Consider the following 19,872-nt stretch of genomic DNA (forward strand, 5'->3'; position numbering starts at 1 on the left):
GAAGAACTCTGTGGTCATCTGTCACGATAGTTCATTCATAGAAATATCACTAATTCGATCAAGTTGTAGAAAGACGACACAAGTGAAGAGAGTTTGATGATGTAACTTCGATAAAAGTTGTACTAGTCTGAATATGTTTTGAGGTAACTTTCAATGCTACACCTAACAGTTTGCATTAAAAATGTTGCGATAGGAATGTAAGGATCAGATTCATAAATTTATTTAATAAACACGATAATTTAAAACAGATTTTTTATTAATGATGTTAATAAAGTCCATTTGTTTTTGTTTCTTTCTTAAAAACACAATATCAGTAGATAACCAGTATTTTTTTTTAAGAAAGTATGCGTGCTTCAATTTAACTCTAATTCGCAGAACTGGTTTATACTTCAAACAAGTTGCTTTACCCGACAAGACTTAATCACTTTCACGTTATGATGAGGGTGAAGATAATTTATGAGTTAATTATTTCTTTAATATAAAACTAGGGACAAGAAAGGACAACGTTTCATATAAAAGACAGCTAAATTCATGAACATGAAGCAGCCCAGAGAACTAAGAAAGCTTCAATGCTCGTTCAAACTTCTTTGGTTGGGTTGATCAAAGTTAGTTTAAAATCTACTCAGTTCAGATGAAAATATTTATTTTTTATTAGAGATACATTCGTTTTCTTGGTGTTGGATATAAATAAAAAATGACAAATTATAGACTGAAATTTGTTGATTTCTCACCTAATTATTAAGACCTTTGTTTAAAATTGTTGCTGAACAAACATCAAAAGTTATCAAATGCTTAAATTCTACCAAAAAGCATAAATGCCAAAATTATGTTCCCTACAATTATGTCTTTCAATAAAATTCACTGAAAGATAAAAGAAAGAAAACAGTGTAAATTTAATGTTTATTTGATTTTAAAATTCCAGTTGTACTAGATTATGTGAATATGGTTTCAATTTTCGTCTTCCAAAATATCTCGTAAAAATGTTGGGTTAGAGAAAAGTTTAATCAAATTGTTTTATACCACCAGTTTTTCTCTTTAAAGCTCTCCTTTTCAATAAACCTTGGATAGCTTACTTCATGATATTCTTCTTGCATTAACAAAAATGAGTGTATCTATTATATAAATAAAAATAATCACCTCTTTACATATAGAGGCACAAAATTCTAAAAAATGCATTTATTCCATATAATATAATGCTGAAAAAGGACAAATATTAACAGCCTAGAAAAAATCATAACTTGCATAACAACTGCTTTATTTTGTAAATCCTTCTTTAAAAATATATCTCAGAACTGCTGGTATGGGTATTAACACTTTTACTAATAAAAAGAGAACAACGTTTCGACCTTCCTAGGTCATCTTCAGGTTAACAAAAATCTGAGGAAAGTCAAAACATTGTTCTCTCCTTATCAGTAAAAGTGTTAATACCCATATCAGCTGTTCTGAGATGTATTTTTATTTCAAGTGGTTTCTCGTCATCAAGAATTACGTCTTTCTTTGTTTTTCAGGATTAAGTTAGAACTATAAATTAGAATTAAAAAGCCACCACCTTCTTTATAGATTTTGGTCCTTCAACGAAATTTATGGCCCAGAATGGCCAGGCGGGTTAAGACATTCGACTCGTAATCTGAGGGTTGCGAGTTCAAATCCTCGTCGCACCAAACATGCATGCCCTTTCAGCCGTGGGGGCGTTATAATGTGACTGTCAATCCCACTATTCGTTGGTAAAAGAGTTGGCGGTGGGTGGTGATGACTAGCTGCCTTCCCTCTAGTCTTACACTGCTAAATTAGGGACGGCTAGCGCAGATAGCCCTCGTGTAACATTGCGCGAAATTCAAAACAAACAAACAATCAACAAAATTTATATTTTATCATTTGCTGATAATTGCATCAGTTATCTTTTTATCTATTATACATCTGATGTAATGCAAATTTATTATTAATGTTTCAATTTTGTGTAAAAAGGGAAAAGAACGTTGCTTTTAACTTGGAGTATTTAATACTGGATCTACTGTGATATAATTTACACATAAAGTTAGTAATTGTAGTAGGTGAAAGGTTATACTATCATCATATTCACCATCCAGAAAATGTTATTTATAAAGCTTCTTTCTAATATTGTCTTTAACAACATAAAATACACCGTAATTAAGAAAAGAACAATAACCAGTGCTCTTCCAAATAAAAACCTAAATTTTATGATACGATAAATATTAAAAACAAATTCCAAATAATATGCGAAAAAAAAGAGGAAAATAAAAAAGTGTTATATTTGTAGCACTGTTGATTTATATATCAAATAATAACATGTTTATACTAGCTCAAAAGCTTTACCTTCAATGCAAGATCCAATCTCATAATATTCGACACTTTCTTCTGTGAACTGAATAGCTTCCTCTGTTAGAGAGTAAGAGTCCTCTGGTGTCAGCAAGCAGAGTGATTTAGCAGGATCAAAGAGAAAAGAGCGGCATCGAAAACTGCCGAATTGAAGACAGGACTTCTGACACTCTTCTTTCGTGGTAGCAAACCGATTAACATGAATGTGACTATGGACAATTACTCGGTTTTTCTGGAGATGAAAATGGCACTGGCTGGGATCTAAGACAAGGGGATAAAACCCACTATTTACGAAACAGTTTTAAAATAACTGATCTTTGTTTTTGGAATTATATTTTAGTCAGAAATGCTCAAGTCTTTGCAATTCTGCGACGTTAGAGATGCATTTGAAACTACGATTAGTATTTTTTAAGTTTAAAATTGTGTTGTTAGATGTAATTTGTTTTGCATTTATGGCAAAATTACTATGGCAATCTAACACCATACCTAATTTTGAACTACTGACCAGGAGAAAAGTAGCCAGTTAGCTACCCACCATCAACATTGTCTTATGACGCACCCACAGCTCAAAGTGAGGAAAATATTTTATGGTTAACAAAAATTCAAATTCGGTTTGCCAGCTTCGAAATTCAGAGCCGCGCTACATTTTATTGAAGTAATTCTGTTTTTTTTCACACTTCGTATTTAAACGTAGAAAATGTTGACCTTTTAAAAATCCATTTTTTTCTATATTATTTAAGTGCGAAGTTTTTGTGAATCCATGTATTTTGTTTATAGGATCCTTAATAAATAAAATAAATAAATAATTGTCATAGAAAACAATAAATAAAAATATTACCAATATTACTATTAATGTTTCTAATTACTGCTGATTTTCCTATACATTTACTAAAATTAATAATTTTACCAAGAGTTTTTTACATTAAGTAATGTAACAAGAAAAAAACATTAAAATAATTGATATGTGGAACCTAATAACAATGAACGATATAAAACTTGTCAGTACTTTGAATATTAAGCTGACTATAATAAATTTACATTAATGAAATTTTATCCTGATGCCACCTTTCCAATTATTTATTGAGACACTAAAGCTTTGTCGTAGTATTTTTCGAGTACTTTCTAAGTAAAAAAGAAAAACGTTCACTACGGGTTGATCCCAACAAACATACCACACTTAAATACATAAACGTTTGTTTTGTTTGTTTGTTTGTTTTGGAATTTCGCACAAAGCTACTCAAGGGCTATCTGTGCTAGCCGTCACTAATTTAGCAGTCTAAGACTAGAGGGAAGGCGGCTAGTCATCAACACCCACCGCCAACTCTTGGGCTACTCTTTTGCCAACGAATAGTAGGATTGACCGTCACATTATACGCCCCGAAGGGGCATGTTTAGCGCGACGGGCGCGACACTGCGGATTACGAGTCGCACGCCTCACGCGCTTGGCCATGCCAGGCCATACATAAACGTACATGAAAATCTAAGTTCATACTTCAACATATGTGAAGGTGTGAATGGAGAATAAATCTATAAGCAGAGTAGAAATTATGTGAATAGTACATGAAAATCAAAAACAAACATTTTGAACTCTTTAAGCTGAACATGAATGCATCATACTTGTTATCACTAATGCCCCAAAGTCATTTTTTTCTTGTCGAAATAAATTCAGGATCTTAGTGAACAAAATTTGTATATTAATTTTAATATACACATTTTAATACAGTTTTGAAATATTCCTGATAATAATAAATTAAATTTTTATTTACATACAACTATTTTGAAATCGAGTTAGTACCACATCAGTAAATATATCCTACCTTGAATACATTGATTCTCCAAATAATCCACATCTCTGAGTGATTTCTTGAAAGTCTCTGCAGCAACTCTTCGATCATGTTTAAAAAGAACACAGTTTTCTGTATCATGGTCATAGCGCGCAGAACGACATTTGAAACTTTTCTCCATTGCACAGGCCTCCAAACAACGATCCTCAGAACCTATGGCTGCGATGGTCTTATCACCGTAACCGTTCAGTTGAGCTCCGGGTATTCTATCAAATGACCACTGGCGGCGACACTGTAATTCTGATGAACAGAATACTGTGACAATGATCAAGATCAAATCACCATTTTTATGTGTAAGTTAGGTTTGTTCAACTAGATATATTTGTTCTTAACGTACAAGAATCTTAAAAAGTAGACTTAAAAAAAGTAAAATTGTAAATAAGTACCAGTGAAAATCAGATTACGCTCAAATACTCATATATTGCCGTAATGGATATATATGAAATGAAAGCTTACCTGCGATACAGAGTTTACGATGATAACTCCAGGCATAGTTTGGAACCAGTTGTTTCCTTATTAAAGCGTGCTCAGCCTTTGTGAGTATACAACTTTTGTTTTGGTAATCTAATAGGTACGCAAGGCATTCTTCATTATCTGTGCACAAGGAGTAACATTCATCGTCGGCAGTCAGTTTCAGAACGACGAAGGAATCTGATCCTTGAAGCATGTGGTCAGGTACCTTATATCCTTGAGTTCTTTCGTAGGTCATTCTCTCCTTGGTGCATCTACCTATAATATATTCAATTAAACAGTTACTTAACAGCTAGAAATTTAGCATGGAGAGTATAAGTAATTTTAACATAAATTTGTTTAATTATTATTTAAAAAAATTCCTCCTCACAATGCTAAACTGGTTTACTTCGTAAAAGTAGTAAGTTTGAAAATTAACTACAATTTAATTTGTATTAAAACTGCTACTTGTGTCCGCGTATATTAATAATTGATTTATCTGATATATATTACGTCTGCAGTTTATTTTCTTAATATTATGTTCGTAATTCACCTTCATATACTTTGACTTGAAATCTCACCATTGTTTCTCTTAACGATAAAAACAGTAAAAGCTCTCATTAACTATATGAGCTACTGATTAGATCCCGCAGCAAATATAGCATTCGTGTTTTAGTGGTGAACGTCATTACAACCATTTATTCACGGAGGTCAAAGGAAAAGATAAGCAACTTACTTTCTATTACAGGATTAAGTGTTCCAACTAACAACACCAGGAAAAACATCATCATAATCTTGTCACGAATATCTGATTCTAAAAACAGAAAGGTACACTATGATTTTTTTGAAAAAAGAACAACCTTAAATGATAGGAAAATATCGATTTACACCTGTTAAGTTTAAAACAGAATCCCTTCACCAAACACGCTCGCCCTTTCAGCAGTGAGGGCGTTATAATATATCAATCAATCTTCTTACGATTCGTTGGTAAAGGATAGCCCAAGATTTGGCAATGAGAATTATTGACTAACTGTTTTCCCTCAAGTTTGTCACTTGAAAATTACAAATAACTTTGAGGAAATACCTCTAGAGCAGTTTTGTGAAATATTCAACAAACAAGCTACAGAAACAGATAGTTTAATTTTTTAAAGTAACTCTTAATATGATTCAATTTTATCATTAAAATTACTTTAACTTGACATAAACATTCAAGGTAACGTAACGGTTTTCTTTCATAATCAATATTATAGATTTCACCGTGTAGAAAATACTGTATATTATTCAAATCATTACCTATCATTGAATTTACATCGTTTTCGCATCCCTTTCGGGATAAAAAACTTACAAATAAAATACCAATATCATGTTATTATTGGAAGGGTTCTTTTTACTTCAACTTATAAAATGTTATATAAACCAAATTATAGACTAATTCTAAATAAAAAAAATTATTATAGGCTTGCCTTTATTATACAACCCAACTACAACTACACAACATGTCTTACGAAAATGTACCACAAGCTTCAGCATCAAATTACAACAAGTCTTAAATTCTCTCAGATCTCAATCAGCAAGACCCTTTGCTTAAAAGGTTCTGATTTGAACAGAGTTATGTCTTGGGCAAATTACAATAAACTATATCTCTCTATACGTTCAGGAAATATATAAAAAATATGAAGAAGTTTTGTGTTGTTGTAAATCCTATTACACACTTTAGGTTTCATAATTTTGTAATTGAACATATATTTGTTAAAATTTAGTTATGCATGACTTAAGCCAAGAATTTTGTTGGCATCCAGTTTTGGCATGGGTAAACTCGTCACAGAACCATAGAACTATGCCTATTGAATGCAACTAAAAAAGGAACGAAATACACGTGAAAACCTTTTTTTTATTTTGAACTTTATTTTTTTCAAATAGAGATAAAAATAATTAATCGAATCTTAAACGGCAGAAGTAGTCGCAGAGAAAACTATCCCCTATTCAAGTACTGAATTACCCTAACCAACAGCATGTATATGTTTATAAACACACACAAAAACAAAATGTGTGTATGTCTGTTTGTCCATTATTTAACTATTCCCAAATCGCTAGGCCAATCTGAATAGAACTTTGTGAGATGATAGATTGTAACAAAGGGCATGTTACTAATTTGCAATATCCTCTACTTTCTCATTATTTGTTATTAGGCAATTCTTATATTTGAGTTAAGTTAACATTAATAACATTCATAGAAGGCGATACTTCCTTACACCGAAAAAACATTTATTAATTTTTTTAACACAATATACACAAAGTGTTGAGAGAGAAACACAAACTTCTTATCTATCTCAGAGTGCAATAGCATTCTCTATAGAAGAATGTCATGGAAAAATATAGCCGCAGCTATTGCAATAACACTTAAAGTCAGCTAAAGTTTATACTCCAACAGCCATCATATGAAAAGCTCTTTTGAGTTATACTAACTTCCTACTTTGATCTATGACCTTTCAACTTCGGCTTGTAAAAACTTCTGAAGCTAACAACAATCAATTAATTAATCATGAGAAACACTGCAAAAGGACATTAAGAACTGGGTGTTGAAAACGGATAACAGAATGCACCTCTATCCCCCTCGACTTTTTCCGCTACCTTTTTCTACAAAGTCATCCTGAGCATCGCACAAAGTATACCACACTTTAAGTATAAATATATATATACATATTGAGTTATTAAAGCTCATACACAAGTTCTGGTGATGTAATAATATTTTATTTTACGACTAACTTGTGTGAAAGTTAGGATATTTGTGTTATTTGTCACAGCATCCACCTTCACATTTTGCATGTTCGTAATCCGCTCAAAGGATGAGTACCCCAGATTGTGTAATATAACCATAAAAATGTCTTTAAATCACGACCTTACATGGACTGGAAACTGAGGAGCTTAACCTGCACGCAATCTGTTGCCCACGAGCTCAAATACAGTCACCAAACATGTTCGCATGCTCGTCCTCTCAGTTAATCACACCATCCGTTGGCCTGAACCGTAATTTTTCAATTTAGAATTAAGGACAGCTAGCGCAACTATCTGTCGACTAGCTTTGCCCGAAAATTAAAATATAAAAACAGCTTTTAAATCATGATATTTGATAATGCCTAGAATACATCATAAATATGTTTATGCATTGTGTAATTTACGTAATGCTGACTGCAGTATTGTACACATAATTACAACGATCTTAATTTGAGCGATAACGTTTATTGCAGAAATTTTATGCTTCTTATGAAGGCATAAAACCGAATTGTTGAGTAAATAAAATGTAATTGCATCTAGTTAAAATTATAAGTATCTTTAATTTTATTTATTTTCATTTTACTTTTAACAATAAAATACTGAATGCGTCACTCTTTGACTTAGGCCAAAGTGATACATCGTGTTCAGAACATTAAGACAGATGATACTGATACTACTAAACTTCACTAATAAAAATTTACATTATCTGTACTTTTCATTGTTGTTTTAGGATTAAGCGTTTAAATTGGTATTATAGTTAAAACATTTTATGAACCTTTCTCATAAAAGTATCTACGCATGAGTTCACATGCATGCGGATATTGCACGTTGTTGTATACCTTCTACACTTCAAAAGAAAGTATCAAAGTGTCATGTTAAAGAATAATGAAAAAATAAATCGCCTAAGGCCTTACATTCTGATAAGTTGAACGCACTACGAAAAATCTAAAAATGGAGACAGAAGGTTGAAAGCCAAAATAATCATAATTGTAGCATTTCCGCTGTTTTGGTACCCCAGGGACAAGGGACAAAACAATACCATAGATACACTGGAGACCATATCTTCAATTAATACTTGCCTGAAGCGTTAACCTAGGCGTCAAATTACGGTTTACACGTTACAACAAGGATTTTCAATCCAATCTAATTAGGAGAGTATTTTTCACTTTTTTCAGCAACGGCAGGACTGGAGTTAGAGAGAAATAAAACAGCACCGATTTTTAGTTTATGTACACACGTATATTATATACATAGAATCGTTGAAGAATTGAAAGGAATTCAGGCTATAATTAAACAAAAACTGGTGGAAAATAATGTCTAAGGAACGTTTAGACGGTTTAGACGACAAAATGTATAAAATGTTTTTAGTTAGAGGAAATCGACTTTCTCTCTATAAACCAGGTAGTTTCTCTAAAAAGTATGCCTAACAAGATCACGTCCCACATAAATTAGAAGTGTAGACCAATTTATTGCAAAATGTTTGTCCGCATTTGGCTTTTGATAAGGATACACATAGACTATCTGCACACGGCCATTCCTATTTTCGAACTGTTATACTACATGAAATGCATTTAGTCATTAACATATACCTCTAGCTCTTAGGCTACTTTTGAATGATCGAATGATGGGCTTCACCGTCACTTTTATCTTTCTCACATGGCCCGAAAACTCAGAACACGTTTTTGTGGAAATGAGTCACAAGCCCTGAATTTTCGGATTCCAAGCTCGAACAACTAACTCATAGGCTACCATTGGCTAATGTGGCATAATGACCAAATATAATTAGTTTATCGATGACAGTCTTTTGGTAGATCAGAGTAAGTTTATGGATTTACAACATTGAAAATCCGAAGCTATATACCTCACGGTGCACAGATTGCACTTAGCCCACAATATAGCGTTGCATTAAGAAAACTAGATGTACTTCCACAGGGTCACCAGAAGTGTTCTGATTCAAAAATAAATAAAGTAAAAATTAAGTGAAACAAAGATTTTACTGCTTGCTTTTGAAGTTCATATGTCATTCTGTGTTGTAGCCTACAGAATGCATAATTATTCTCGTGATTGATAGCACGCGCACACTTTACTGAAATCACAACAGTATAAAGTGAAAGGTGAAGCGTCTTTTATGTGACATTATTTCAGTATCTACTGACTGAACGATAGAAAACACGCCACTGTATAGTCGTGCGAATGGTCAAAACAGGTGATTCCTTCATGTAGCCTTCGGCCCCCGAAACAAGGACAGTTTTTCGGTATTACGCTCCAAAGTAATCGCTAAATAGCAAACACGTTTCAACTACTTGCATCGGCAGTGTTAAAAATCAAGTCAAGACACAGTCTTTGAAAGGCAGCATAACAACAGAATAATTGTTATAACATAATGAAAACGTAATCTGTTGATATTTGCTAAGTTCATGTATGGCCTTAAAATAATTTATACAAAAACGATTGTGAATAAGAAAATAGTTTACTGAAATGATTTTTTTTTATCAAAGACTTGAATCATTGTTTTATTTTGTAGTTATATTCTCAGATATTAAAAAGTACAACATTAACTTTATATGTATGAAATGTCAAACACTGAAGTACCATATGTCATATGTGGTCACATAATATATTACAAATATAATAAGAATTTAATTTACGAACCAACCACTGGAAATAAGTCTTTGTTTCTTCTTTAAAAGAGAAATATTTTCTGTTTAGGCGTCAATGTATTTTATTTTCAGATAGAAAAGTACAGAAATTCTTTTGGTATATTCCTAATTTAATTTTTGAATGATGTATCAGCATTTTGTTTTTGCAAATTTATATTTTAATATTTCAGATAAAATAAATTGCTTTGATATTTTCCCAATATGTTTATTTAAAACGAAGCGATGAGCAACAAGGTATTTCATCCTAGCTTTTTTAAGTTTTAAATTAATGAACGAGATACAGCACAGTGTTGCATGCTGCGTTTCTAACATCTTATTTTAGACGTGTTTTGTTGTTGTTTTTTCGTTTTAACTTCAGAGAAAGTTTTAACATGATGTAATGATTATATGTAGCGTCTAGAAGTTGTGGAGATATATAAATGACATGATGCTATGAGCATACGACACCTAGAATTATTTTAAAAGTAAGTAAAAATAGCTAACAGTACCTAAACCTCAGAATATTGTTGGATTGAAAGTTGCTATTTTGTGTGGCCTGTTATAGCTTGGTGGTTAGGACGATTGACTCGCAATTAAAGTGTGCAAGCTCGAATCCCAATCATCGATTATGCTCGCCCTTTCAGACGTGATGACGCTATGATGTGACGTTGGTAAAAAAGTAGTCCATGTGTGATGTTGACTATCTACTTTTCTTCTAGTATATCATTGATAACTTCGAGACGATTAGCGTTGATATCCCTTATGTAGCTTTGCGCGAAATTCAAATCAAACCAGATTTTTTTTTTTTTTTTACTAATTTATTGCTAAGCGCAAAGCTACACAATAAGTTTCCTGTTTTCTGGCCACCTCGTTTAATGAAATCTGATTAGTTAGTCATTTATTTAATTAATTTGTATGTGTGTTACCGATCAAGTAGTGAGTGCATTAGTCAAGCAGTTTTGAGTTACGTCTCAGATAAGATATTAAATTTTGTGTCTGTTTACTTTTATATGTAAGTTAGCCTTATCAACAACCGTAACTTATTGAACTTGTACATTACGGTTGAAAAAATAAATTACATTCGTTGTTGTTAACTGGACTTTATATTAATTTTACCGAATAATCAATAATATTTCACTCAAAGATGGAAACCGTTGCTGCAGTACTTTTTGCAAGCGTGCTCAGACTGTGCATCTGAGGAATTTTGGTTTGCAACTTGTTTCTACAAACATTAGTTCCATGTTTTCCTGTCATGTTTGTGCTCTAACGCTAGTGGTAAATCCCCTATTCAGTCAGACGAGAGTAGCCCAACAAATAGTGAATACTGTTGGCTAGTTTCCTACCTTCTTGTTTATTAGTTCGAATGACCGAATGTAGCTCAGAGTTAACTTGCTAGGGAGATTCCATGGTTCGAACTGCAGTACCGCAGGACAAACTATCCGGCTTCGCACTTTGGGATCGTGGGTACATTGTAAAAGAGATTGTCAAAAGGTCATAATTTGGTTAGATAGGCTCACCAATTGGTTGGAAGTGTTATTGAATGGCTTCTTTCCCTCCTGTCTATTACTTCAAAATTAATGACAAGTATTGCAAATGATCCTCAGGCAGTTTTGCACAAAATTCAACGAGACAAAGAAACAAAATATCAGTTCAAATTAATGAGAGATATGAGTAAATATCCCTTGATTAACTTTGTGTAAAATTCATAGAAACAAAATCAAATTGCTTGATTAATACTAAGAATGTCTTACTAATAAAACGGGTTTTCAATTTCTTAGGTTACTTTGCTTATCTACGAAAAGATATCCCTTTGTTAGGTATAAAAGAACACCTACAATAGCATATTTTGAAGACTATCATAAACTTGCATAAACCTACAAAACATTTGCGGCAAAAATAGTATCTTTATTTTCATAGCAATTCTTTAAGTATAGAATTTCTATAATAATACAAAAGAAATCTATAAGCCCACTTTTCTTAGACCTACCAATACTAACTACAGCCTATATTTGAAGAATTAACTTTGTAACTTTTATTCGTTTTTTGCTCTAGTTCAGTTAGGACTAAGTTTTACCGTACTTTATACAATCAATACATATACATATAAAATTATTCTACGACCTAACGTTACAACCTTTTTAACTTTTAAAAAGCTTTTAATATGTTGTACGAAATGTCTACTAAAGTATATTTACATCCGCTCTTTGTTTACATCCGTCGAAATGAAATGTCAGCACATGCGCATTTAGACAATAAGGTATGCGCGAATTTTGGGGCAGACAAAAATTCAGTATTATCATTAATTTTGTTGCGCCCTCCACACAATATTTTAACTAATGCTATTGAGTTAGATTTACAACACTTTTAGTTTAAGTCTAGTGCGAGTGTTAAATTCAGTTAAGTTTAGAAGCACAATTTATCGCAGATACACATGCATGTTGTGTACTTACATTGTTGTGATTTGGCACTTGTATTATTGCATCATGTTACTAGAATGTTTTAAGTTCTCACGTTGTTTTGATTGGTTTGTTTTGTTTTGAATCTCGCGCAAAGCTACAGGAGGGCTATCTGCGCTAGCCGTCCATAATTCTGCAGTGTAAGACTAGAGGGAAGACAACTAGTCATCACTACCCACTGCCAACTCTTGGGCTACTATTTTACCAACGAATAGTAGGACTGACCATCTCATTATAACGCCCCCATGGCTGAAAGGGAGAGCATGTTTCGTGTGACAGGGATTTGAACCTGATTACGAGTCGAGTGCCTTAACCACCTGGCCATGCCGGGCTTATTGTTTTGAGCGAGTATTGTTACATTGTAATATGTTGTAGTTCTAGGTCTCAGATGGGTTATTTATAAAACCACAAAATGTAATTGAAGTTAAGACAAAGAAAAATTAGTTGGAAATATAATTAAATAGTTCTACACTATGTGTTTGCGAAGAATGTATAATAGCGTTTTTTTTTAAAAGTCCCCTGCTGGTACAGCGGTAAGTCTACGAATTTACAACGCTAAATTCACGGGTTCGATTTCCCTCGGTGGACTCAGCATATATCCCGATGTGGCTTTGCTATAAAAAAACACGTACACACGAGCGCGCGTGTTTTGTGGACCTTTGACGAAAAAAGAGAATTATTTAGAGCTTTGGGTATAACTATGGTAACTAATAGACTTATGTAAATGAAATTATCGCCGATTATGTTGCAACAACAGAGCAGAGGAGAATATTTCGTTTCGTCAGTTGTATTCTGAATTAACTGAATCAGTCTGTGTAAACTATGACGGAAAGAGAAGATTGTTCAAAGCTATGGATACAACTATGGCGATTAACTGTGTAATGAATATTTATATATCCCTTTGACTTGTTTTAATATAATATTTTGAAACAAATGGATGGCATTCTTTCGTTTATTGTTGAAATATATTACCAACACGTCACAGATACTTAATGTAAAGAATACTACTTATCCATACCTTAAACCTGACGTATTGATCTAGTCAGCATATTTATTATTATTACAAGATACAAATAGCAATTATTATGAAATTAAGTTATTATTAGCAAAGCTATGTTTAGCTATTAATCTTCTGAATATTTATGGTCACAGCATCTTTTATGTACATAAAGTTGTATCTCTTTGTATGAATATTTAAAATAAGTATTTAATTTGTCTGCAAAGTTTTATTCGTATGGAATTATATCAACCTATATTAACTATATTTATCTGTTTAATAGTGTGTTAGAAACGTTTTGATTTTCTACTATGGCTGAACCTCTGCTATGAAATATCGTCGAGTGGTGATTCTTGTCTAACATTTGTATACAAATAATAAACGTTACTTAATCCCACGGCGTTTCTGTTATTTTGTTTATTCGTATACCTTCCTACTATATAATATCAAAAACAATTAACTTTATAGAGTTTTTATTTCGTTATTCACCCCATCTGTAAGCCCACCTGTTTAGAGAAAACATCATAACGTGCCCTATTCAAAAACCATCTGCTTAAGAGCTCTACAAACGATGATAAATCACCACAATTGTTAGTGGTTTTAAACATCAAAAGGAAGTTTTGACTTCGAAGGGACTTAGTAAAATCTTGATATTTAACTATAACTAACAGTTTAAGGCTATTGTGGGAAAAATTTCCCGTGAATAGGAGACTGATAGTGACTCCCTCGCACTTTCAGGCTGGTAAACCTTAAAGACACTGTTATTGTCTCCTGATAGTCATTATGCGTGGGTATAATTTGGCATATTATGGAGGCTGGTGGCAAACAGGTGATATTTTCGAGACTTTAGAGAGAAACAATATGAAGCTTATTTTGTCCTGTAAAGTAAGTAGCAATCGTAGGAGTTGCAAAATATGAAAAACTTCACCATTGTAAACAGTTGATATCTGATAAATGTAGATGCTATTACAGCATTATTTCGTCTAAGAAATTATGTATACGGTGAAACTATATAAAAACATAATAACTGTATAAAATCGTAATAACAAAGCGAGTTTAGTGCTTGTTTAACTTTATATTTTTGCTTAAATGTATAGGTAGTTAATGTTGTAAAAACTCATAAAGGAACTTATAAGTACTAGTGTATCAACTAAATGCACAAGCATAGTAAATTTCAGAAGCTCTGTTTTACAGATTATACGGTATAAACAACATATAAGTGTGTAAACGTGCTTTACTTTTTTCAACAACGACATAAACATTATCTGCAATAAGATAAAATAAATTAGCAGAACAAAATATAGGTTTGCTAAATAATTTTGTAAAACAATTTAATACTGATCGTGGTTATCATGTGACTTTCTGATTTATGTATTAAAAATCTCTGATATAACGTACTCAACTAATGATATAAGTATTCAAGGTAGTGTCCATGTACATAAATTTAGTAATATATAGTCACATCATTAATAATCCAAAACTCACAAAATCACAAGTTCCCCGTAGTAGCCGTCTAAATTTATCAGCAAACGAAAGTAAACAGTTTAACATGGCCATTCTTTATCTATGTTAGTTGACGGTACTCCATATCTATGAAGAAAAGTATCCTTGGTTTTCTGTCAAGACAACAGTGACACTTACTCAGTATTATCAATAATGAGACGGATGTCAGACTTATGTATATCGTATTCATTAATAAAAGACGATATTACTACAATGTTATCACAATCATCCATCATAATAGCTTAGTGTTCCACATAATATTCTCTAACAAGCTTCTCTGTTTCACTAATATATCTTTCTTCACAAATATTGCGAGAAAATCTCCAAATGAAATCTTTATTTGCTCACTACTTTTGAAAATCGAATTTTATACAGGATACAATTTATTTTCTTGTGGTCATCGGAAGAGGGTAGATAAATCCGAATAAACTAAATGCGATTAAAGGTCCGTCCTGCTTTTTCTATTAGCTGTATGGGCACATCTGATTCTCTCATAACATTATTAAAAATATTAGTAAATCTAGAGCTTATAAACGGTATTTGGAAAGTTACTTTCTGTTCTTGAACTCTTACATTTTCTCTAGTTTTATTGTATTTAGCAAAAATATCTTTACTGAACTTTCACAGGTGACATTTGATTTTAAAATCTTTAGATTTCTTATTCCAATAGTTAAATCGTAGAATTACTATAAAGGCAGGAATGTTTTGTTAACTGACTCAAACTCATAACCTGTTTCTTGGCCCAGAAATGACGAGACAATGACGTAGAAACAATGACTGTTTAGAAGGTTTTGGTAGCAGTTATTTATAGCCTTACGATATATTATTTTCGAAAATAAACCGAAATAATGCAAGAATTCTCCAAGTAACGCATGTACAGATGTTGTCACAGAAATGGTGTGGAAGACGATAGAAGTAAATTGGCTTATTTAAACCTTTGTTCTAAACACCATAAATGTCGTCGTTAAAACGACTATTCACCACAATGTTGTTAGTCATGGAATTCTCAACAGCAGGAAGCGCGGACGAAGGCTGCAGAAGTTCCAATCGTCTTGGTTTCCTTGCCATTGGACTCAACTTGTTGACTGTCAAGAACCGTGTGTCTGCTGGTGTGCAACATTATTCACACATTAAATCCCCTCACGCACAGTCGTGTTCCAAGCTTAACAAAATCTCCTGTGCCACAACTCAAGTCTTGCAGCGATCGGCTATGAGTGAGGCGTCATCTCTCAGCGAACAGGAGCTTCAGGGCATCCTTAACCAGATTCTCCATCAACCAGCACCTGCGACGTTAACCCTGTATCGCCTTCTTTCAAACTACAAGACCAGCTTCTAGAAAATCTCAGCAGTTTTTGCTATATGGGAAGCCATCTCTCATCCTCTGCAGACATCGACTGCGAAATCCAGTATCGTCTGAAATGTGTAGGAGCTGCCTTTGGATGTCTCCAAACACGAGTTTTCCAGGATCGAGACATTAGGATGGTCACAAAGATGCTCGTATACAAAGCAGTTGTCATATCCACCCTCCTGTACGGATCTGAAACATGTGTCACATATCGTCGACACCTGAACCATCTGGATCACTTACACCAGAGTACATCCAGAGTATCTTGAAGATCAAATGGGAGGAATACAGAACCAAACTCAGCGTCCTCGAAGAAGCCAAAGTCAACAGCATTGAAGCCACCATCATTAAGAACCGCCTCCGATGGACAAGCCACATACTCCGAATGGATAACAGCCGACTCCCAAAATAACTCCTATATGTTCAACTTAAAAGTGAAAAACAAATAAGAGGAAGACGGAAGAAGCGGTTCAAGTATAGTCTGAAGACAACACTCAAGAGCTGCAACATTGATGATAACAACTGGAAAACTCTCACTCACGACCGAACCACCTAGAGATCCCTTGTCTATCATGGATCAGAATTTTTTGAGTCATAAAGAAGACAAGATTTTGAAGAGAAGCGAGAGAAGAGCAAACAACGCCAGCTACTACTGAAACCTCTCCTTCCCTCTGAACTGATCTGCTTTTACTACCAGAAGACCTGTGCAATAAGGATTGTCTTCATCAGCCATCTCAGGACCCATGTATTAACTTGGAGAACCATCATTCTCGACCTCGAGGGATCGCCATGACGACGCTAGACATGGACAGACTTCACTTTTAATAAATGCACGAATAGTATCACAAAGGCTATAGCTACTTATTGTTGTTTGTGGTAATTATAGTATCCAAACAATAAAAAAAAATTATATGAGACATGTTCACAGAATTTATGTATACAAGTTATTTACGTGTGCTTTTAGCAAAACCACATAAGACTATCTGCTGAGTCCACCGAGGGAATCGAACCGCTGGTTATAGCGTTGTAAATCCGGAGATTTATCGCTATACTAGCGGGGGTCTAGTTACATACATCAGGTAAACTTTGATTTTACTTTAAAACAGACATAATCGTAAGAAATATCTGTTTAGACAAACATGGGTGGACACAGATAAAAAACCAAAAATGATACTGCTTTATAAATGTAAAGGTTCACCTTGCTAATTAAATCATATTTGTTAATAAGATGAAAATGTACAAGCTGTAAAAAAGAACTTTTCCTCTAAAAGAACTAAAAGCTAGTTAGTAAAATAGCCTTAAGTGGGATTTTGAGTTCGTGGTCCTTCGGGAAGCCATACATTAGGTTGATCCTCTGAGGTAATATTAAAGGTCACAGAATAATTAAAGATCAGTAGAAATATTTCCTAAGAAATAGCTAGTACCTTTTTTTGAATAAATAGTATTTTTAGGGCCTGGAATGTGCCTTTCTCTAAATGAATAGGTCTATTGTAATTTGTTCTGCGAGTTTTTCCTTGTCTGTTGTTAAGCACAGAACTACAATATGGGCTATCTGTGCTGTGCCACTATATAGTAAGCCCCCAGACTTACCGTTGAGTTACTGAGGAGAAAGTTCTGTGAGGTTATAAGGTAACTACATTTGTTGTATAATCTAGGTTATGTGCTTATGCAAATAATAAAACTGTTCCAAATTCAATAATAGAAATAAACGTAGAAAGTGAAATGCTTTTATCTGGAAAAGTCTAGGAATTTAATGTATCTGAACTCTTAAAAATAATCATAGTTTTACTCTTTCCGCGGTATTTACCCTTTAAAAAAAGGAAATACATTTCTTTCTTCTTTTGCAGATGATTGTTTTTGTCGTAGAACCTAAATCATTTTATTTTATCGAAACAAACTGAACAATCTTAGGATACTGGTACGTTTCTGTTTGAATAAATTATATTTTTTATATAACATAGAGCCTAACCTTAACTAGGAAAAAAGTGTAGTATTGTAGAAATATTACTGGATAAACTCTTCTTGCATAACTTGACGTATTATCATTATTTATTTCCAAGCTATGATATTTGGGTTGTGCCTTTAGCTAGATAGTTGATGAGTTTATCCTCCGTATAAATTACATTGTTTTAATATTTCAACTGATGTGAAATATCCGTTACGTTATGCCTTAGTTTTTAGATAAACCAAGTTGCTGTAGAATCTAGGTGCATGTTTCTCTGGATAAACGAAATTGCTTTCCTGAAGGTTAATCAATTTTATTTCAACAACGTTCCGTGTTTTATACTTACTTCTCTATAACCAATAATTCTCAACGTAATAACTGTGATTACAATTGTTTCCATACATAACAAAATTTCAACAAACGTATGTGTTTGGTGAAATTAAACTTAGCCTACCTACCTAAAAAACTTTCGACAAATCCTTATTAAACGTGAGGTTTGAAGTACAAAAATTTGTTTAAGTAAAATAAAGGACAGTTGTCCATTATAGGTGCTCTGGGAGTCTTATTGCATCTTCAGTCTCTTTGGTCATCTTTCTCAAAGTGTCATAGTTGTTCATCTTCATCGCAATGATTTTTGGGGTCGAAAAATTTTCATTCATAACCAAAGCTTTCACTCTGTGAAGCTCCCCGCTAGTACAGCGGTAAGTCTACGGATTTACAATGCTAAAATTAGGGGTTCAATTCCTCCAGTGGGCTGAAAAGATAGCCCACTGTGGCTTTGCTATGAGAAAAAAAACACACACACACTTTGTGAATTAGGTCTTTTCCCATGTTGAACGTAGTGTGGTTTCTTCCTACTTGAAGACCTAAACGTTCTAACGTGTGAGTTTCCAACTTCCATGGAGAATACTGAAGACTTCAATCTTTGAAATGTTGTATCTTTTCGCTCAACGTTGTTTATCAATCTCATTATCCGAAAATCACTACTTAAACCGGATTGTAACATTAACCTTCAACCATAAGTCTGTGCATGACAACATTCCCCATCGAATAACTGGAAATTCATTGTTAACCTGATATGTAGGTACTTAATTATATCGTATGTGGTGTCATAGTTTAAATCTACGAAAACATGTCACTGCACTGGTAAAAGCAAGTAGTTCTTAAATGGCACATCTAATCTTTGGCATAGATTATTAAAACCTTTCTCTTAATAATTTAATATGCTGAAAAACTGGAATACAACTTTCTTTAATGAAGTAAACTAATGTAGAAACTTGGTTGTCTTTATCTAGAGGATTCAATCGTACATAAGAAGATGAGTTAATCTTTAGATAAACATTCATCGTCTTGCATGGCAACAACTTTCTGCATATAAGGCTCGTGAAAAATTCAAGATTCCTACAAGCAGCGCAAGAAGGAAGATGAAAGGTATAAAGCCAGCCCTCATCTGGATTGCTAAAAGCAACTAATCATAAATAAACATTATCAGCAACTTTATATTTGCGACTGATTTACAAGCAGCACTGCATAAAATTTCAGAGACCGGTTATAAAGTGAAGAAACAACAACAACACTAAA

At 33.3% G+C, this 19,872-nt stretch overlaps 1 protein-coding gene across 3 annotated transcripts in view; it reads right to left on the reverse strand.

Annotated features, from left to right (window-relative positions):
* LOC143244814 (uncharacterized) overlaps positions 1-19,872 on the reverse strand; it is a 55,888-nt gene that overhangs the window by 16,698 nt on the left and 19,318 nt on the right. For all 3 annotated transcript variants that reach the window (XM_076490168.1, XM_076490170.1, XM_076490169.1), the window contains 4 exons: positions 5,368-5,445; positions 4,638-4,910; positions 4,155-4,421; positions 2,335-2,598 (listed from right to left, as the gene is read on the reverse strand). In XM_076490168.1, the coding sequence (XP_076346283.1) occupies positions 2,335-2,598; positions 4,155-4,421; positions 4,638-4,910; positions 5,368-5,445 (882 nt within the window). The remainder of the gene's footprint in view (positions 1-2,334; positions 2,599-4,154; positions 4,422-4,637; positions 4,911-5,367; positions 5,446-19,872) is intronic.

Source organism: Tachypleus tridentatus, chromosome 2, assembly GCF_004210375.1.
Source record: "Tachypleus tridentatus isolate NWPU-2018 chromosome 2, ASM421037v1, whole genome shotgun sequence".
NCBI lineage: Eukaryota > Metazoa > Arthropoda > Merostomata > Xiphosura > Limulidae > Tachypleus > Tachypleus tridentatus.